The 22,338-nt window shown below is 45.3% G+C and overlaps 1 protein-coding gene across 1 annotated transcript; it reads left to right on the plus strand.

Moving 5' to 3' along the window:
• Positions 1 to 712: 712 nt before the first annotated feature.
• LOC134338758 (probable G-protein coupled receptor 139) lies at positions 713 to 9,420 on the plus strand. The gene is made up of 2 exons (XM_063034803.1): positions 713 to 788; positions 8,522 to 9,420. Exons 1-2 carry the CDS (start codon positions 713 to 715, stop codon positions 9,418 to 9,420), a joined length of 975 nt encoding a protein of 324 aa, XP_062890873.1.
• The last annotated feature ends 12,918 nt before the right edge of the window (positions 9,421 to 22,338 follow it).

Consider the following 22,338-nt stretch of genomic DNA (forward strand, 5'->3'; position numbering starts at 1 on the left):
CGGATGGGTGTAGTGGGGAAAAGCTCTCAGTGCGTATTAAATTCCCCCTCTGCAGTGTATATCACATAGCCTCCGACAACCATCTGCTGACCTTCACTAGTGGCTTTGCTACCAATCCCGGCGCAATCGTTTCCTCTGACTGGTGAAGGAGCAAAGGCGGATTTCTGGCAGTTAAAACCAGGCCTCTCGGGCAGATCTGGCTTATCAGCCGTGATTGGCAGCTCACCTCGGAGAATGGAATCTCTGATATCAAACTTCCACTGCACTGTTCCTCTACCCACTCGTGGGTAAGGGTTTGGGAATAAACCCCGATGACAAATATTGCATTGGCTGGAGAATACAAGACAGTCAGATGTGGGGTTCAATGCTGCCAAGCAACTCCTGCGACGCCGCCGGTGCCAAACTGTATCGGTCTCTACCGTTCCGTTGGATTCATCAGTTGCGTGGAGAGCGGGGGACTGCGCCTCGGGAAACAGCCCGCTCTCCATATCGTACGACCTTGGCTTGCGTAACAACGTAGAGAGGAGGGACGCAACATCCATGTTCGACTCCGACCGACGGAGTGCCTTGACACATTCATGGAGAGCCGTGCATCAGTCCGAGTCTTGTCCCTGATCACTGTCCAGACATTTAATTTTTCCTTACAATGCCATTCCAATCCCTCACGAAACAGTGGAACAGTTGCTGCAGACTCCTCGCAGTTCCTCACCTGATGAATGACGTCTTCGGGAACTGGAATGGTCCGGCTCTGATGGTGTCATGCGGTGACGGCGGATCCAGAGCATCAGGTAACACTATATGTCTACGAAGTCATAGTGACACGCCAACAGCAACCGAGACGTCCGAAGCAACAGTTGTTAATCTCCCGGTTTCAGTGCTCTACTCTGGGTGGGTCAAAAAGATAAGAAGGTCTCGGTCGCTCCTGCTCCATGAAGGAGCTTTGCTGCGAGGATAAAAGTACCTGACAACGCGTACAACCACCAGGCAAAGCCTGAACTTGCAATGAAGAGTGAACCACATTCCTCACTCATTCTCGATCCTCACCTGCAACCTGAATGTACCAGAGGGTGTAACTTCACTCACATTCACGCACCCCAACACTGAGCTGTTTTGCTAAACTATGGACTCACGCGTTTTTGCGTATTGTTCTCCAGATGTTCTCGATATATATTGCTTTTTGAATTTATGCAGGGTATCGTCCACGCAGAATTTTGTTTAACCGTTTTGTTGTCGGTGGTTTTTTCATTGATTCCGCAATGTTCCTTTGCATTTACTATGAATGGCTGCAAAGAAAATTAATCGCAGGATTTTATATGCTGCCATATGCGTACTTAATTAATATATTTTTTTACTTCGAAGTTTCAACTTGAAATTTAACCATTGACGAACTCCCATCACTGACCCACAACTGGACTTCAACGCAACGCAATTCAGCATTGTGGAATGTAGGGAGACGTATGGTAATTAATTTTGGTAGAAGGAATAAAGGCGGAGTCTATCTTCTAAACAGGGAGCAAATTCTAAAATCGAAGGTGCAAAAGTACAGGATATCCTCAAAGTAAACTTGTAGTTTGAGACCGTAAGTAAGACAGATGCAATGTTCGCATTCATTCACAGAGATTAGAATTCAAAAGCAAGAATGCAATGCTAACGCTTAACAAGACATTGTGTAGACGGCTCTGGCAGCAGGTTTGGGATTCTAAGTAAATAATGATGTGCTGGCATTGCAGAGGACCCAGGGGAGTTTTACAAGACTGACCAGGGGAATTAAAACGGTAACGTGTGTGGAGTGTTTCACACGCTGGAGTTTAGAAAAATAAAACAGAATCTCATTGAAGCATATCGAATTTTGTAGGACGCGAATGCAGTGTATAATTCCAATAGTAGGAGGTTTTCTGTACTTTCCCCCCTCCAACCCCTCTTGTTCTCCTCTCCACTCGACCCCACCGCTCTTTTCATTCACCGTCTCATCTCGCAGCCCACCTCCTCACTCACCCGCTCTCCTCTGATACCCGCATCTGTCTCACGAAAGGCAAAACCCTGGCGCCTCGTCCACTGCTGCTCCACTAAGTTGCGGGGTTCACTCCCTCTGCCAGAAACCAGGCGCCTTGCACTTTCCCGTGTATGTCCGTCATTTTTTACACCGTCTTCCCGATCGCTGCTTGAGACATCCGTGGCTGAGGAAGAGACGGAGACCGTGATTATTAACTCAGACACAGACACACTCCCCTTCTTGGGGAGACATAGAAAGATTCTCTTCTGTCTAGAAAACAGAGATAGCGGCAGTAACCTCTCACTGTGAAGAGAAAGGAAAACACAGAGATATCGTGACCTGCCCTGCGAGGCAGATACAGGCAGACAGACAAACATAGACTTAGACAAAGTGATCCAGCGTGGCCGTGAGAGACGGGGGCGCGGAGAAGGGCGGGATATGGAAGGGGGAGAAAGAAAGTCATTTTCCCTGCACTGGGAGTGTAAAATGGTGGGAGGATTAGAGGAAGAAGGAGAAGGACCTTACACTGTAAGAAAGGGAGAGAGAAAGGGAGACAGAGAGATGGAGGGTGACAGAGCTAGAAAGAGCTTGAGTAAAGAGGAGGAGTAAGGAGTTAGCGACAGTAGTGGAAGAGATGGTGGGATGGAGAGAGACAGAGAGAGAAAGAGAGAGAGAGAGAGAGAGAGAGAGAATAAGAGAGAGAACAAGGTGGAGACGCAGAGGGAGAGCCAGTCCTCTGACCACAAACTCATTCATTCCAAACTTCGCATAATCACAGGACAAATTCAACTGACCGGCGAATGTTTGGACCCTGCGAGGAAACCGGAAATCCACGGGCAGACGAGAACGAAATTAGAAACTTGCTGAGAGAAGAAGTCATTGAACTCCGAACTCCGACGCCCTATACTGTAGTAGCATCGCGCTAAATGCAATGCTATATTATTTTCAGCTGCAAATAAAACCTGTATTACAAATACTCGTTATTTGAAAATAACATGTAATTCTTCTTTGCAAAGAAAACTCTCAAAACAGGAGAGGCTGGTAACCTAAATGTAGCTGTAATTGAAGTGATCTGATCAGAGTGGGATTGGTTTCCAAAGTGACTGCTGCCAATGAATCTGTATACTGTATTGTTTCATAGCCGTATATCTGACAAGTAAAACCCTTAACAGTGTTGAGGATGAGAGGGATCTTGGGGTCCAACTTCACAACTCCTTCACAGAAGCTACACAAGTTGACAACGTGGTTAAGAGGGCATAGGAATAACTTGCCTTTATTAGTCGTGGCTTTGAATTCAAATATCAGGAAGTTATGTTGCAAGTTATAAACAAATACTAATTTAGCAGCATCTGGAGTATTGTTTACGGCTCTGGACACTATTATAGAAGGATTCGGTGATTTAAAGAGGGTAAAGATGAGGTTCATCAGGAGGCTGCCTGGATGAGTGGGCAACTGGTTTTAGGAAACAAACCCAAGTTATTCTCTGGTCGACAGAAGCAGTGGGAGATCGAAAAGAGTTTTGTAACATTATGAGAGGCATAGACAGGGTAGAGAGACTATCTTTTTCCCAGGTTTGAAATGTCTAGGTCCTCATGACATGTTTTAAGAGAGGGGGTAGGTTCAAAGAAAATACGGGGAGGGGGAGCAGTTCTTTGTACAGCGTCTGGTAGGTGCCTGTAATTGACTGCCTACGGTAGTGCGACAGACAGATTCATTAGAGACTTATAGCAGACATTTACATATGCACATGAATGTGAGAAAACTGGACGGGTATGGATTAGGATTGGTCAAAAGTCTGTGTGTACGGATTCGGTTTGTTAAAAGTTTTGCTTTCAAACTAATTTAATTGTTGCAACACGACGTTAACGGCGGAGGGCTTGTACCTTTGGTCAACAGACTTCGACATCACGCTGTAGGAAAACATACAGTCGAATGTCTTCTGTACCCCCTGATCTTTTATCCCAAGCATCTCTGAAATTTGGAGTTTATGGACGTGGTGATCTCTAAAGAAGATGACTCCTAACGTGCTCCCATATCCCGCAGGAAGACACCTATTGCAATGACAAACTCGTCCATTGTAAACACGGACAGCACCCCTAATGCCCGTATGCTCCTGGGTGTTGAACACAATGCTCTTGCAATACATGTCCCGGCGAAACAATGTGTATTGCCGCTGAAATATCGAAAATGCACAGGAATCGCGTAGTGTCTAATAAGACCTAATTAACATGAATGTTCAGATCGAGGCCGATTCCAGAGCATGCCCGATGAGGAAAGGTTCAGCGAGCCAGCTTTTTGTTTGGAGCGAAGGACGATGACATGTGACTTCGAGGAGGTGTGTAAGGAATGATACGGAAAGAGTGGACGGCCAAAATCTTTGCTTCAAGGGCAGCAATGGCTAATAGCAGAGGACATCACTTGGAGTTAACTGGGGGGACTTCAGTGGAGATAGCAGAAGTAGATGCTATTTACACACAGAGTGGCAAGAGTTTGGAATGCATTTCCAGTGGTAATATTAGAGGCTCGTACATGAGAGTTATTTAAATGACTCTTACATCAGAAAAAAGATGGAAGAAGATTGAGGGGTATTGTCGTTGAATGCCGTGATAGTTAGATTGGTGTGGATTGACAAATGCCTGACAAGCAGGAGGCAGCGAGTGGAACTGAAAGGGTCGTTTTCTGGTTAGTTCCCTGTGCCTAGTGGTCTTTCTCAGTGGTCATTATTGGGACTGTTAGTTTTCACATTTGGATTATGGAATTGATGACGTTGTGAGAAAGCTTGTGGGTGATGCGAAGATAGGTGGAGGGACAGCTAGTGATGAGAAAGCATTGCAATTGCAGGAGGACTTAGACAAACTGGAAAAATGGGCAAAATGTGGCAGATTGAATACAGTGCTGGGAAATACATGATAAAGCATTTTGGTAAAAGGGATAATAGTGCGGACTATTATCCACGGGAAACTTCAGACGTGCAGAGGGACTTAGGTGTCATGGTCCGGATCGGAGTCCCTTTAAATTTACTTTGTTTATGTCACTATCTGGACCCTTGACTCATTGTTTCCCTTTGGTTCCATGTTTTCCCGTGTCCCTCGGGGTTGGCGATTGGAGGCAATTTACTCTCGAATGAACCGGCAGTTTATAGTCTCCGGTATTCAGCCGTTCCGGGCGACAGCGTTAACAAAGTCACCGAAGGTACTGCGAGTCAATGTCATCTGGCCGGAGCAAGCCTAGTCTCCTCCCGAAGCAAGTGCCAGCAAGCGCGCGTTCCTTTGTCAGTAAGGGTCATTCAAAGTAAACCCGCTGGGGGTGAGTCAAGAGCTCGCAGCGGCTTCGAGCGTACTTGGGCCCAGTTATAGTTCTGTCCATTGTTGTGTGGTCTCCGTATTCATGTCGTGCGTCTAAAAGAGGTCCCGGCCCTGTACCCTGGAAGGGTCCTGACCCTGTGTCAAGAAGAGTCCCGACTCCGTCCTGTGTCTAATGAGGTTTCTCGGCTCAGTGTTTTATGTACTGTGTCTAGTCTGTCCAATGAATAACAAGTGTCCCGACTCCATCCTGTGTCTAAGGAGGATTCCCGGCTCTATGTTTTATGTCCTGTGCCTGAGGCTGTCCCGTGAAAAAGAAGAGTCCTGACTCCGGAGGCTCCAAGTCCCAAGTCCTGTCCCTGGCGGTCCGTGGTTCCGAGTCCTAGCCCAAAGCCTTTGTCCCAGCCTAGTTCAAGCCCTGAGTTTTTGTCTAGTACGCTACTCCTGCTTCTGCTTTGCTCTCCTTGTAACAAGCAATAAACTTAATTTAAGTTAACCTCACCAGATGTGTTGATGTCTTGCAATTGGGTCAACTCCCAGCTCTCCCATTGTGACATTAGGAGTCCTCCTACAAGACTTCCAAACGGTTAAATTTACAGACTGAGACTGGGGTAAAGAAGGAAAATCAATGTTGTATATATTGCTCGGGGAGTAGAATATAAAAGCAAGGAAATAATGCCGAGTCTTTATAACACATTATTCAAGCCACAGTTTGAGTATTGTGAAGAGTTTTGGGCCCCATATCTCAGAAATGATGCGTTTTCACACGAAAAATTCTGGAGGAAGTTCACGAGTATGATTCTGGAAATGACTGGGGTTAACATATGAGGAGCATTTGTCCACTTTGTCCTGTACTCACTGGCATTTTGGAGGATGTGGCTAATCCTCATTGAAACGCACCCAATGTTGAAACGACCAGATAGTGTGGATGTGGACAGAACGCTTCCTACGGTGGATGTATCCAGAACTAGAGGGCAGACCTCAAAGTTGAGCGGCGATCTTTTGGAACAGAGGCAAGGATGCTATTTGTTTGCCAGAAAGAAGCGAATCTTTTGAATGCTCTGACACAGTTTCGGGTAGAGGCCTGTGGATATATTTAAGACAGCAATAGATCAGGACATCAACGTATATGGAGAGAAGGCAGGTGTATATAGTAGAGTGCGATCCCGGATAAACAATGAGGGATCAACCACGGAACAATTTCGATAGATGATTGGCCTCTTCTGTACCTACGTCTTATGGTCTTATGATTGATCGTGGAGAAGGTTAAGTTTTTTGGCACAAAATCGTGGGCGAATGTCTCGTTCTGTGCTACACTGCTCTCTGTCCACTGTGTGTATCTCGAAAGTAAACCTCACTCCCATCGCCCAACCCTGGTAAATAATCCATTGAATCGTGCTGGTGAGCGTTTTGAGCAGGAAGGTGTTAACTCATCCTGTCTGTTCATTGTGTATAACAAACACAAGCCTCCCTGGATTCCGATCTTCGCACCTGAGAATTCGCTCTTTCTAACTAATGAGGCGTAACTTCCACTGATTGAGACCATTGCAGTAAGGAGAGCAGCGGCTACCATTGGTAAACTTAAGGACAGTTCTATAGAAACGGAGAAGAATGATTGGACTCTCGAACTGGGTCAGTTGTAGAAAAATGGAAAGAAATATCTTCTGGGCTTTTGAATATTTGTTTGCCTGTTATTACTGGCTGTCACCAGACGATCGGATCTGGTATGTACTCCTTACAATACAGCCCGTGTATTATCCCATCGTGGCTCTGGTTGCTGTTCCTGGTAAGCCCTCCCATCCATCGTCTGCATGTTGCTTAAATATACAGTCATCTCTCTCTCTCTCTCTCTGACTGTGTTCTCTGTTTGTAAGTGTAATATTTTCTGCGGTTCTGAATGGACCACGTGGACCTTTTTTTGTGAACTATCCGCAAGACGTGATCTCCATCGCTTCCTCAATGTAAATTCCCCATCTGCCTTAAATCCCACACACTCAGCTCCCACAAATCAGGCTGCGCGGTTGAATATCGCATGCTCTTTGAACATGCTTCTCTGAAGAGTCCGGTGTGGAATTAATCAAAACTAGCCGTATGGTAAAATTACAATAGGTCTGCGCTGCCACGGTCATATCAGTTCAGTAAGACTGCATTTGCCTGTTTTCGAAAAGAGCCTGAGATCGGTACCAAGGGTGTTATTGGTAATAACTCCAATTATTCAGGGCGGCAATTGTTACGAGACAAAACAGCTACGCTACCATCGCCCCTTACAGATAACCCCCCCGTGAAAGTCAAATTTATATCGAGACTCTAAATCTGACACATGCAGTGCGCTTTGTTTGTATGACAGTTTCGTGTTAAGACGGATAAACATCAGCATGACGAAAGACCAAATGGCTTAATTCTGCTCTCACTTCTCGTGGAACGAGCTGGCACAGAAAGTGATACAGTAACACAGAGCGGCAGCCCCAATTCCATAATGCACATAGAACGCTATAACACCGTGCAGTCCGTTCAGTCCACGATATTTTGCCGACTAGAGAACATCTAGCACCTCGATAGAACAGACCCTATAACTCGCCGTTTTTATCTCTTGTTAATATAGACATCTTAAGAGTCACTTCAGTGTTCCTTTTGGATAAGCCTCTATCAACACTCCTAATCATTTACTGAGTTCGGACTGAGCTCCAACTGAAACATTGCTCATATTGTCATTACTGCCTTTTACGCTCCTTATGTCATGGGACGATGAAATATTATGTGCAACATGGAGACAGCTTATAATAAATTAGACAGCTCGAGTTATTGCAAGTTAATGTTCATTAATATTATTTCGATTTATTTTATATTATTTAGAGATACAGCATGGCCCAAAGTAAAGTTCCCCTCAAAAGACATGTTTAACAATAGCCTAATCAGAGGGCAATTTACAATTACCAATTAACCTAATGACCGGTACGTTCACAAGGACGTACAGCCGCCTTGCAGAGGACCCGTAAGAGAACCCCGAATCCCACGCCCCGAGCTAGGCTACCGTTACCCCCACCCCCGCCATGGCAAATCCCAGCTCGAAGTTAAATTTCTATCGAATTGGTACACGGGATTCCGTTTTTGTTTTGTGTCACTGTATACCCAGATAGACCTGTAAATCCTGATTCGTCAATAACCAATCTGATGACCTTGATCGCAACGTGAAGATTAATTTTCCTGTTGCTTTCCTTCCGCACAGTGAACGTGCTGACGATTGTGGTTCTGTCCCGGGGTAGGTGCGGTCTCTCGACCAGCGTCACTCACTACCTCGTGTCGATGGCAGCGGCGGATCTAATGGTCGTTGTCCTCGACTTGGTCTTGAAGCAGATACCCATGGCCTATCGGGAACAGTTCAGCTTCCTGTTGGCCGTCCATGTGTGTAACATTCACGCCGTCCTGCTCTACGCCGCCACCGACTGTTCTGTCTGGTTCACGGTCGCTTTCACCTTTGATAGATTCGTGCACATTTGTTGTCAGAAGCTGAGAACAAAATACTGCTCCGGTAGAACGGCGGCTGTGACTCTGGGGTCAGTGATAATGCTGAGCTGCTTAAAAAATATTTTCTGGTATTTTATGTTCACAGGTGAATACCACCTGTACTATCACCCCTGGTTTTGTAGGGAAAGAGACGGTGTTCTGCGCTCACCAGTCTGGGCAGTGATCGAATGCTTCCATTTTCTCCTCACCCCGGGAGTTCCATTTTGTCTTATCTTGCTGCTCAATGTCTTTACGACTAGACACGTTCTCGTGATCAGCAGAGCCCGAAGACGGCTGCGGTCCTCCAGCACCGGAGACAACATCAGAGACCCAGAGATGGAGAGCCGGAGGAAGTCCCTCGTTCTACTGCTTGTTATATCAGGCAATTTCATCCTGTTTTGGGGCGTTTATATGATATACAACATCTGGGGCAGAATGTATGACCTGGGACACCAATCCTCATTCCCACCTAGTTCTCTCCAAGAGCTAGGCTTCATGCTGCAGCTCTGCAGTTGCTGCACCAACACTACTCTTTATGCCGTCACTCAGACTAAGTTCAGAGAGCAGCTGAAGAAGACGGTGAAAGTCCCATTTACTCTTCTTGCGAACTTCCTTTCATGATGAGATCAGATGTAGAATTTGCTCCGCGCCATTCCAAACATTCAGCGGGGTTCGTGCCCTCCGATGATACCATATGATGTAGGGGTAGACGTACGCCATTCTATCCATCGTGTCTTCTTGCCTATTCCATCATGAATATTATCCCACTTAACCCCATTATCCTCACTTCTTTCCGTATACTTTGATGCCCTGAGAAATCAAGAACCGAACAACCTCCACATGACATCTACTCAGTGACTTGGTCTCCACAGCCGATTGTTCAATCCACAGATTCACCACCCTCTGGCTAAAGAGATTCCTCCTTAACTCTGTTCTTAGTAGATCTCCCTCAATTCTGAGGTTGTGTCCTCTGGTCCTTCTCAGCCACGATAGGAAACCGTCCTCTCCACGTCCTCTCCAGGCCTTTCAATATGCGACAGGTTTCAACTGCAGCGAGAACAGGCTCAGCCCTATCAAAATATTCTCATACGTTAATCATTTCATTCCATTTGTATTCGGCTCCTCTCCAAATGCGTTTGTTACCGATTTAACCCCAGGTTAACCTTCAGGCAATCCTGCATGAAAACTCCCAATCCAATTTCCACCTTCCATTTTTGTTTCTTTTCCCTGCTACGGAAAACAGACTACGGCTTTATTTCTTAAGTTTCTTAAGACACCTTACATTTGACATCGGCCAGAGAAATCGGGTTATTTAGTTAAAATAAAACATCGCTCCGCAAAAGATTTTACTCAGTAAAACATATTTAAACAATCTGCCAGATTTTCCTGATAAGTGACCTCAGGATCCTATCTCTATGTTTCATTCAGTACTTGGAAATTTTCCAGAATCTCAATTAATTACCCGGTTGAAAGGAAAAGAATGTTCGCCATCCTGCCACTTTATTAGGCACTCCTGTATACTTGCTCGGTCATGTAGATATCTAATCAGCTAATCATGTGGGCTCAACGCAGTCCATAAAAAGATGTGGAAATAGTCAAGAGTTTCAAAGCACGCTACAGAAATGGGAAGAAATGTGGTCTTAGTAACTTTCACTGTGGAATGATTGTTCGTGACAGACAGGGAGGTTTGTGTATTTCAGAGAAGGCTGACTTCCTGGGATATTCAGGAACAACAGTCTCTACTATTTACCGTGAATAGTACGGAAAAAAATATACAGTGACGGCGATTCTTTATGAGAGAGGACAGGGCAGAAAGCGACAATAACTCAAACGACCACGTGTAACAACAGTTGTGTGCAGAACAACCCCTCAAGAAGCCAAACCGCCCACGGGGGTTTGGTGTAACCCAGGTACGAGCAGTTGTTGCAAGCCGACACAAGGCAGGGAAGGGTCTCCATCTGGATCGATTTCTCCAGCAGCAGGGAGCCATCGTCTCGGTCGGAGTGGGACTGAATCCGGCTAGCTGTCTGTATTCGGCAGGTCAGCTCGGTGCGAAAACCCTGCACCTGTGGAGATAAGGAACGTTAGATCTGAAGTGTTGGGGAGAAGGAGGGGCCAGAAAGGTAAAGCTGATGGAGTACTACGAACGGTCGACTGCGAGAAGGACTTGGCGTGCAGGCGTTGGAACGGGAGAAAGGGGAGAGTATGGGAGTGGAGAGGGAAGGGACAGACGATGTTGAGAGTGGAGAGAAGGGTGATTGTTAGGGGCTGTGAAGGGAAAGTAAGCAGGGGAGGAGGGCCAGGTAGTGAGGTAGATAGATGGGAGGTGTTGGATGGAGTTGGAAAAGGTGGCCAGGAGGAGTGAGGAGGTACGGAAATGTTTCCTGAGGAGTATAGGTGTAAGTGATAGTACATGAAGGCCGTGGTGTGAGAAGGGGAGTGGTGACCTCGCCTAGGAGAGAACAAAGGCGAAGCCTCGTTGTCAAGAAAGGGTGGGTTTGGGCGGGTATGTGGGAGAGCGGGGGAAGGGCTAGACCGGTGCAGGCGAATGAAGAAACCGAGAGGGGGATGAGGAGACCGGTAAGGCCACGTGAAGGAGGAGACGCAACAAATAAAGTGGCCAAATGAGTGCATCCTGGCTTCTCAATGTAGTTTGTAGTTTAGGATTAAGAATCCGATCGGGACTGAGATAAGTATCCTTTCTGCTCATGTTGTGCGTTACTTCCTACTAACTCTACTCTCACCCACCAACTAACTCCTCCCACGCTTCTTCTCTTACCTCCCCCTCACTTATGCTTCTTTCCGCTCCCCTGCACACTCCAAATCTTTTCGATACCCTCTCTCCTCTCGATTCTTTCCCCAGCTGTCCCCGGCATTCTCTGTCTCCACGCCACTTCTCTTAACCCACCTTCCTCCTCACCCCCCCTGAACCACTACTCCCTACTCCACACCTCTCCCGTCGTTTCACCCTTACTAGATAGTTTCGTTTCTCAGTCCCCTTCCTGAATACGTTGCCTCCACACTTTCCACATCCTTCTGAAACTTGATGCGTTCCCCTCTCTTTTCCAGGCACTGTTCTCCCATTCTCTCCATCCGCCCTCGCCGCCCCTACCTCGTGTCATGCACTTTCAATTCCTATGCACCAAAGCTCTCTTCTGTCCTCTTTCCGCTCTTCTACTTTTCTCCCCCTGTTTACACACCCCTCCTGCTCCACCAGTCTTTGCCCCTTTCTGCCTTCTTTTGCTTTCGCGACATTACCCCAACCCCTAATGCCCTTCACCTTGCAGAGGGCAGCCTACGGTCAAGAGGCAGCGCCGTAAGTTGATATCTGAAAAAAAAAAACCACGCCAACACTTGTACCCTCGTGCACTTCGTTAGATAAATATCGACAAATTACATCTCCCGGCACATTCATATTTGTGCGATGATGAGATTCGAATATGATGTTCTCACAATGCTTATTCGTCAATCGAAAACTGTTTGCGTGACGGTTTTTTTTCGGGGGAGGCGGTTAATGCACGGGTAGCGACGCCACGGTCCTTGAGGGATCAAGGTCGTGTACATTGTCATGGAGTGCAAGACGACCTGGGACCCTTCCCGCTGCAGCCTTCCTCCACTTTCACTGCTTTTGCGACGTATAATCTTCCGTCAGTTCCACCGCTGAGGTCTTGATTGAATCTCTCTTTTTCTGGATCCTGCCCCTTCGCCTCACCGACATGTGTACCCGAGTACCAGGCAACATCCATCTCGGTATCTCAGGAACTCATAACCATCTACACTACGACAAGGTTACAATCGTTTCAAAAAGATTATTATCTTGTGTACCACCACAACAAACCCTCACCGCCATACACCGACGAAGATACTCCCACCAATATCCGCAATCCCAATTCATTGACCTCGAGATTACTAGGTTACTAAGTGGAGGGGAAAACCAGCGCTAATTCCTGGCCAAAGATCATTGCATCATTTGAAGGGGAAAATCAGCTCTTTTCCTACTCCTAACTCCCGTCCAGTGACTCCCGTGTTCGGGAAGGAGGGACTGGATCACTAAAGGCTGCTGTTCCCTACTCCTGACCACTGAAGACCATGTTAGGAAAGGCTGCGAGGGATTCTGCTCGGATGCCCCCTTTCAATCTCCCTTCAATTTGTTAAGGGCAATTCAGCCTGGGTTCCTCTCACGGTACACCAGAAATTTAGAAGTGAAGGAGTTAATCAGCCAGGGCACATGTTTCTGAACTGTTGACGCTCGGAATCACGAACAGAGATCGATTCAGCAGTGAACCCTGCTGGTACCTCGATTAGGGAGCCCTGAAGCTATGGCACCAGGAAATCAGAACAGAATTATGCTGTTTGGCCGGGGCCGGAGCACTTCAATGTTTCAAGAAAGGAGATTTATAATCGTTCTCAATCCCATTCTCCGTCCTTCTCCCATTAACTTTTGACGCTCTGACTAATCAGAAACCACAATCTCCACTTTGAAGTTACCCAATGACTTGGTCTCCACAGCCGTCTGCGGCTGCGAATATCACACGTTCGGCACCCTGTGACTTAAAGAATAACTCTTCATCTCTGTTGTAAAGAGGCGCCCTTCTTTTATGAGTCTGTACACTCTGGTGCTGCACTCACTCAGATTTGAAAACACCTTCTACATTCAATCCACGCCTTTAAATATTCGATTCCTGTTGCATTCCATCTGCTCGTCTACAAGTAGTTCTGGTTCTGGAAGCGCGGGTAGAGTGGATTTATTAACCATTCTGCTTTGCTCCTGATCTATGCCCTCTGTCCTCTGGTTCAATGGGAGAGAGTGGAGAGAGTGAGCAGTTTCAAGTTCCTGGGTGTCAAGATCTCTGAGGATCTAAACTGGTCCCAACATATTGATGTAGTTATACAGAAGGAATTACAGCGCCTATACTTCATTAGGAGTATGAAGAGATTTGGCATGTCAATGAATACACTTAAAAACTTCCATAGATGTACTGCGGAGAGCATTCTGACAGGCTGCATCACTGTCTGGTGTGGAGGTGAGGGAGGAGTTAATACTGCACGGGACCGAAAGAAGCTGCAGAAGATTGTAAATCTAGTCAGCTCCATCTTGGGTACTAGCCTACAAAGTACCCATGACATCTTCAGGGAGCTGTGTCTCAGTAAGGAAGCGTTGTTAAGGACCTCCCTTTACTCACTGATATCATCAGGTAGGAGGAACGGAAGGCTGAAGGCACACATTCAGCGATTCAAATACAGCTTCTTCCCCTCTGCCATCTGATTCCTAAATGGACATTGAACCCTTGGACACTATCTGACTTTTTTAATGTACAGTTTTTCTGTTTTTGCACGTTTTTTAATCTGTTCTACACATGTATACTGCAATTTATTTATTTATTTATTTAAATTGTTTTCCCTGCTACATTCTGTATCGTAATGAACTGCTGCCGGTAAATTAACAAATTTCGCGTCACATGCCAGTGATAATAAACCTGATTCTGATTCTGAGGAGCTGCATCACTCCTCGCCTATGCGCCTCTACCTGTGCACACCCTTCTGGCTTCGGCTGGGGTTATGCAAAAAGGGTTCTTGCGCCTGAATTCACAGCTGTGACCAACGGTGCAGTAGGAAATAGTGGGAATATGTATTAAATGCTCCCAATGTCTTTCCTCTCAAATAACCTCTGATAACGCAGTCCAACTCATGGTCTTCGATACCAAGTCCGGCGAATCGTTTTCTACTTCCAGAGAACTGCCAAATGTTGGTTGCTGGCGCCTTAAAACCAATCACGCGAAGATGGAGCGTTTCAGCCAGGGTTAACAACTCATCTAGAAGAAGCAAAACCCCTAATCTCAAACCCCTACCGTCGAATGACTATGCCCACACATTGCAAAGACTTGGGAATAAACTCGGATGATGAATTCGCAGAGTCAAAGGGTATCAGCCTCTGCATGCCTTTGGGTGCATCGGTTGCGTGGTGAGGGGGAATCTGCTGCATGGGAACATCCTTCTTTCCATATCGTACCTCCCTGTCTTGGGATTCCAACCATGGCCTACCAGACCAACAGAAAGCTTTGCATCAGCCCGGTTATGGCCCCTGATCACTGTACGGAGATTTTAATATTTTCCACGCAGACCGAAATGATCGTTACCTTCAGTGTTGGACAGGTGCAGCAGTTCCCTCCCCTTCCCTCACCTGCTAAAGGACGACATCGGAAACTGGAATGATCAGAATGTGATTCTCTTGATCGGGAAGGAGTGCGCGGAGCATCAAGGGACTGTACATACAGTATGTCTCTGTCTATGTTGCTTTGCAACGATGTTAAAATTGCCTGTATTCGGATAGAACCTGCAGACACAGCCTGAGATCCGCTGAACACCGAGTAACATCGTTAATCATAACGGACTGCTACCCCCAGCGTGACTGAAACAGAGGCGATAACTTCACACACCCCAACACGGAGCGGCTCCCATAGCCTATGGCGTCACTTTCTCGGACTATTCATCTCATGTTCTCTACAGTTAAGGCTTAAATATTTATTATTATTATTTGTTTGTTTTTTTATTTGTTCAATTTGCTGGTTGCATTGTTTGTTTAATCCTCTTATTCTGGACGGGTTTTCATTGATCTCTAGTGTTTCTTTGCACTTACTGCGAATGCACACAAAAAAATAAATCTGACGGGCGTATTTGGTGACATACATGTAGTGAAAATAAATTTACTTAAAAGTTTCAACTTGAACTTTGAACTTTGTCCACCTTCCAACACTGACCCGCAGCTGAATTTCTCATGTAATGAGGCCAAAAACAGCGTCAGCATTTTCGTGTGTCTGGAGGTGCATGATCATAAATATCAGCTGAAGAAATGAAGGCGGAAACTAATGTCCTATCCCTTATCCACCTCCGTCTGCGCACTCTCTCAGAAGCCAAGCGTTCTGTAACTACCGCCTTCGACCGTCTGTGAAGACAGAGGGACACACGGAGGCATCGTGACCCTCCACTGGCAGCCAGCCCTGGAGGATGAGTGGGAGAAAGGCGGGACAGAAAGAGAAATGTGAAGAGAGTGAGGAGAGGGATATTGCACTGTATGCGAGGGAAATGGGGGGAGGGGGAAGAGAGAGGGGAATAGAGAGAGAGAGAGAGAGAGATAGATAGATAGATAGAGAGAGAGAGACAGAGAGAGACAAGGAGAGAGAGAGAGAGAGAGAGAGAGAGAGCGAGAGGCGGGCAAAAGTTGGGTAAGGGGGATTTTCCCTGCACTGGATGAAAGAGAGAGACCGAGAGAGTGTGTGAAGTGTGGAAAACGGTGCAGTGAAGAGAGGGTCCTTAGTCAGCAAGCGAAGTAGCGACAGAGAGAGTGGGAGAGTGAGGGAGGGATAGAGAGAGAGAGAAGGGCGGAAAGTGGCGGGGAGTGAAAGAGGGAGTGAAAGAGAATAAATGACACCATTGGAAGGAGAGGTAAGTGGGGACTCAGAGAGAGGGGGCGGGAGATAGAAAGCGAGGGAGTGAAAGAGATGAAGGGAGAAGGAGAGAAAGGGGGAAAGAGGAAGCGAGAGCAAGTAAACTGCACTGGAAGACAGGGAGCTGGGGAGATATGTGTGACGGAGAAGGACACGAATGATCTGCTTCCCAATTGTACCAGCCACTGATATTTACTATTTGATATAAATGACAGAAGCAAATTGATTACTGACATTGATTGACTTGGCTTTTGATTTATATTGTTAGAGATACCCCGCGGAACGGGTCCCTTTGGCCCACAGAGACGCGCTCTCCAATAACCCATCCATTCTAAACTTAGCGTTATCACAAGACAAATAAGTGACCTACCAAGCCTAACATCTTTCGAAAACACAAAATAATCTGCAGATGCTGGGGTCAAAACCACACTCACAACACGCTGGAGGAACTCAGCAAGTTGGGCAGCATCCGTGGAAAAGATCGGTCGACGTTTCGGGCCGGAACCCTTCGTCTAAACTAGTTTAGGTTGGGCAATTTTAACATTGGTTTCTTTCGTTTTCTTGTTTTCTGGCTGCCTGAAAGCAGAAGAATTTCAAGGTTGTATCATTTTTACATCATTTGACAATAAATCTACTTCGAACACTGAAGTTTGTCTTTCATTCCGAACTTAGATATTTGCAAAACCTTAAAGAGATACCCAGTTGAAAACAGTAAATATTCGCTATCCGGAAACTGTATCAGATGCTCCAGTACACCTGCTCGTAAATGCAAAATCTTATCAGCCAATCACGTGGCAGCACAGCAATGCATAAAATCACACAGAGGTTAAGTTGTTTTTCAAACCAATCGTCAGAATGGAGAACAAATGTGATCTAAGTAACTTTGACAGCGAAATGACTGCTGTTGCCTGACTGGGTGGTCCGAGTATCTCCAGAACTGCTAATCCCCGGGACCTCCACGCACAACGGTCTCTAAACTTTATAGAGAACAGCGCGGAAAGCAAACGAAAATAAACTATATCCAGAGAGCCGCAGTTCTGTGGGCAAAAACGCCTATTAACGAGAAAGGACAGCTGGACAAATCAGTGGACAAAGTTGGAAAGAGAAATAAAGACATTGCAGATAGGGAGGGACAACGTTGCGTGTGGGGAAATAGGGTGAGAGATTAACGGCTGATGAGAAGGCACGGTGATCCGATACGGTGGCGATAGTGGTGCTGTGAAGAGGAAGTGTTAGAGTTCATGGTGTGGAGTGAAGCCAGTTAACAGTACAGAGTGCATGAGGGAGACTGCATGATACGTTGAGTGGTATTATGCGTCGTAACGCGTTACAACAGTGGTGGGCAGAAGAGCGTGCCTGAAGCACAACACGTCCAACCTTCATACAGATAGGCTACAGCAGCAGATAACCACTAGTATACATCTGGAGGCCCCGTTATTAGGCGCAGAATGTGTGCAATAACGTGGCCACTGTGTGTATAATGACCATAAGCTTCTTGGTATGCTGTAAAGTGGCTCAGGGTTCAGTGGTAGATCGGTTGAGAGAGCTCTCCTCTCTGCTCACTTCTTCGTCTCTTCGTTTTCTTTCTCAGCACACCAACAATCCTCCCCCGCTCACTCCTATACTATTCCTCTCACATCTTCTTCTTTCTGCTCCCACGGCACACTTACAATCATCCTATATACCCTCTCTGCTCTGGATATTCTCCTGAACGTCCCCGCCATTCTCTATCTCCACTCCCCTCTGCCGCATTTACAATTTCTACCACTCCTTTCTTCTCTACTCATCCGACATACCCCTCCCCACCACCACTCCTCTCACGTCTGCCCTCCCTTACTATATACCCTCGCTCCCCTGTATCTTTGCTGACAACACTGCCTGAATCATCTCAGCATCCCTCTGTCACCTTGATGTGCTTCTCTGTCCTCTCTGCCGACTCTCCTCTGCTACTGCATCCTCTTTCCTCTTTCCTACTTTCCTTCTCCTTGCAAACCCACCTCACATTGTCTTGCAGAGGGTCGGAGAGATGCTCTTTGTCCCGGGATGTTCCGTCAGGATGACAAACGGTAAATCCCGTGACTAAGGACACCAGGAAATGAGTGACCACTTCTGCAATTTATTCCGCGGGTTCCCCAAACCGATAACAGTACGCCTGGGGTTAAAGGGCAGAACGATGAATTGAGATCCGAGCTATCGTTGAACCCTTGATATACCTCAGCACCTCACATACACAGTAGTGCACAGACTGGAGTCAAATGTGATGCTCTCACAATGTTAATTCTTTCATATAAAGCACCTGGGTCTGATTCTTTTAACGTGGGGAAGCTGATGAACAGGCAGCCATCACACGGTCCTTGACAGTTCGGGATACTTATATGTTTCGTATTAACGCATGTATTGTATTGCCTTCTGCTGCTCTGTTTTTCATTCTACAAGCCTTTTTTGTGTTTAATGTTCTGCACTTCTCTCATCCAAAATTCTAACATCTGACCAACTATTTTTGCGTTACTGAGGAAGGTGCGTATAATGTCAATTCATCCAAGTATAAAGTGCGTTAAAATACAATTAATTTCGTCTTTTCTGATTTGATACACTATTTCCATCGTATTCGGTGAATTAGAGAGCTGGTTTAAAGGCAAAGAGAAGTCTCGAAAATAGCTCGACTTATTTTGACAACAGTGATCTCTTTTAATTGTTAACACATAAGGTGCTTATATAGCGCCAATGCTTCATGAGATGTTGAAGGAATTTTGGAAGTAATTGGTATATTTTATAAATATTAAGAACCTCTAGTGTGGGCACGTGGCCAAGTGGTTAAGGCATTGGACTAGCGATCTGAAGGTCGTGAGTTCGAGCCCCAGCAGAGGCAGCGTGTTGTGTCCTTGAGCAAGGCACTTAATCACACAGTGCTCTGCGATGACACTGGTGCCAAGCTGTATGGGTCCCTTCCCTTGCACAACATCGGTGTCATGGAGAGGGGAGACTTGCTGCTGGTCTTCCATACAACCTTGCCCAGGCCTGCGCCCTGGAGAGTGAAGACTTTCCAGGCGCAGATCCATGGTCTCGCTAGACTAACAGATGCCTTAAGAACCTCTATTGCCCATGATTGCTGGACAGAGTCAAAGGAGATTTGGTCATCAATATAGTAACATGAAAGATTTTCCGCCAGGCTTGATTTAGGATTACAGAATCTATCATCACTTATTCTTCATGTCGTTTCATCTCTTTATAGCACCCCTCCCGATAAGAAACAAGAAATAAGAAGGAATTTTGATGGATCGTTCATGATTTCCTCTTGAGGTTAAATATTTTTTCCTTAAATCAAAACTTTCTCATGATTTAAACAAAACTGTTAATATCCATTCATATGTACTAATAGGATTTCCTCTTTGAATTCAGCATATGGCTGGTGTTTTTCACTTATTGATTTCAACTTCTATTAGTTGCTAGAAGCGAACGAGTCAAACTCGACTCCCTGAGACTATCTCAAAGATAAAGATGAATACAATGTACTGCTGGGACAAAGCAACAAATTTTACGACATATGTCACCGATATTAATCCTGATTATGTTTTTAATGTTCACAACATTTCGATCCCGTCCCATCCGTGTCCCTGAAGCGCCATCATTAACATGATAGACAGAAGGAATTGTTTCAGTAATTATTTCAGACTAGAATGTAGCCAATGAGCCGGATTCTTTTCTTCTGCCACCTACACGCCGGTATGTAAACACCAATGGCTTTGAACGGAAAATCCTACAAAAGGCAATGGATTCGGCCTCGTACATCGCGGGTGTAGCTATCACAACCATTGAGCATATCTACATGTAAAGCTGCTGTAGGAAAGTAGTAACCCTCATCAGGGATCCCCACCCCGCAGGTCATGCTCTCTTCTCGTTGTTTCCATCAGCTATAATCTACAAGAGACTCAGGACTAACACAGCAGGTTCAACAATAGGTACTACATCATAACCATCAGGCTCTTGAATAAAATTGGATAATTATATTCACTTGTCCATCTATTAAGATGTTACCACAACCAATTATCTCACTTTAAGGTTTCTTCATCTTGTTATTTCAAGTTCTCGTTATTTGTTGATATTTATTTCTATTTGTATGTGCGCAGTTTGTTGCCATCTGCACATTTGCGATCTTTCATTCCTCTTTTCACAATTGCTATTCTATAGATTTGCTGAGCGTGGCGGGAGGGAAATGGATTTCAGGGTTATATGTGATGACATATGCATAGTCTGATGATATTAACTGATATTAACGTTGCAATCCAGTTTGAATGACTGTCTACCACGATGATTCTGAGATACTTGGTTTGCATTTCACCCATTATCCCGGCAACGAGCTGGTTTGTATCTATCTATTAATATATCGACCTATCAATCCATCTTTATGTTTGCCTAACTGTCGGTCTGCTTTTCTGTCTGTCTATCGATCTATATATCTATCTATCTATCAACTTTTTTACTTAACTATTTATTTGATTATTTATTTATCTACATATTTATTATTTAGTTAGAATTTGAAACTTAGTTGTTTTTCATACTTTGTTAGTGTGCGGCTTTGCAAGATTTTATTGTGTTTCTTTGCATTTATTCTCAACGCCTTCATGTAACTGAATCTCGGGATTGTAAATAGGTACTTTGAATATAAATGTACTTTGAATTTGGACTGGGTGGCTTACCTGACTTTGCCCCACTTACTCCGGAGTAGCTCAGAAACTTTGGCATACGTGTCCCTACCCATATTGGAGTTAATGTTGCAATTCACTTGTTGTGTACCTCTCCTGCTGTGTCTCAAGTTCATGATACTCCTATTGACTGTACCAACTATTTAGCACTCCATGTATTCCTCCCTATGTGTCACAGCTTCCTGAAGTGGGCATTAATTCAATAGCTGAGGATGTACGCAATGGGATTTTGTTTCCTCTATTTAAGCCCAATGGATGAACGTCATACGAACATAAAGCAGCAGAGCAGAATTCAGCCATTCGGCCCATCGTCTGCTCCACCATTCCATTCCATCATGGTGGATTTGTTATCCCAACCTCATTATTCTGCCTTCTACGCGTAATCCTTGACACACGAAATGATGAAGAACCGTCAACTTCTCCCTTAAGTAAAAGATATCACTTGGCTACACAACCGACCGTGTATATAGATGGTTAAATTACAAGCAGCTTTTGATGACTCTGTGCCTGTACTTTCTGAAGTTTATAAAATTGGGGCGGTGGAGAGGAGCTGGAATGACATTGACCCTAGCCAGGAGGTGGTGAATCTGTGTAATTAATTCCCACATGGAAGACAAGTCTTGGGGTGCATTTTCAGCGGAGACTGATAAGTTGTTGATTAGTAAGGGTGTTACCGGTTACGGGGAGGTGAAAAGAGAACAGGGTGGAGATGATAATAAATCAGCTATGATGGAAAGGCGTGAAAAACTCAATACCCCGAATGGCCTAATTCTGCTTCATTATCTTCTGGTCAGATGATGAATTGAGCTCCTGTCACATGATTAACTGATCGAATATGTGCATTAACAAGCTGATCTGTAGGTGTACCTAATAAAGTGGCCAGTGCGTGTATATATACATTATATGAATACAAAAAATACATAATATACATTCTATACATATAATATATAAGTATGATTTAAATAATCAAGCCATCTATCTTCATATCGTTGTTCGGCATGACAAGGTCGATAAAGAGAATTGTAAATGTTGAATATTGAATATTGAAGTTCAAATGTTTCTACAATACCTTCCCTACAACCCCCACCCTCACCAAAATCACCAGAAAGCGACCATAGCAGCTGCTTCCTATTTGACGAGAGTACTCTGATTGGGACGTTACCAAATCTGTTTGCTCTTTAGCTGCTCGCACTGCTAATTGAGACGTCAGTCATTGTGTTTGTTCACTGACTGTATCTTAAGTTAATAACATTCTAGTTATTGAATTGTAAACAACATGAACTTATTTAAATGAATTTCGCGGTTGAACGTCAGGTGTGTGAAGGACTCCTTCGGAAATCGACAACAGCTCGATTGGTGTGAGGAACGGGTCTCGCATACCCTCACGCAAA

The sequence above is a fragment of the Mobula hypostoma genome, chromosome 28, assembly GCF_963921235.1.
Source record: "Mobula hypostoma chromosome 28, sMobHyp1.1, whole genome shotgun sequence".
Lineage (NCBI taxonomy): Eukaryota > Metazoa > Chordata > Chondrichthyes > Myliobatiformes > Myliobatidae > Mobula > Mobula hypostoma.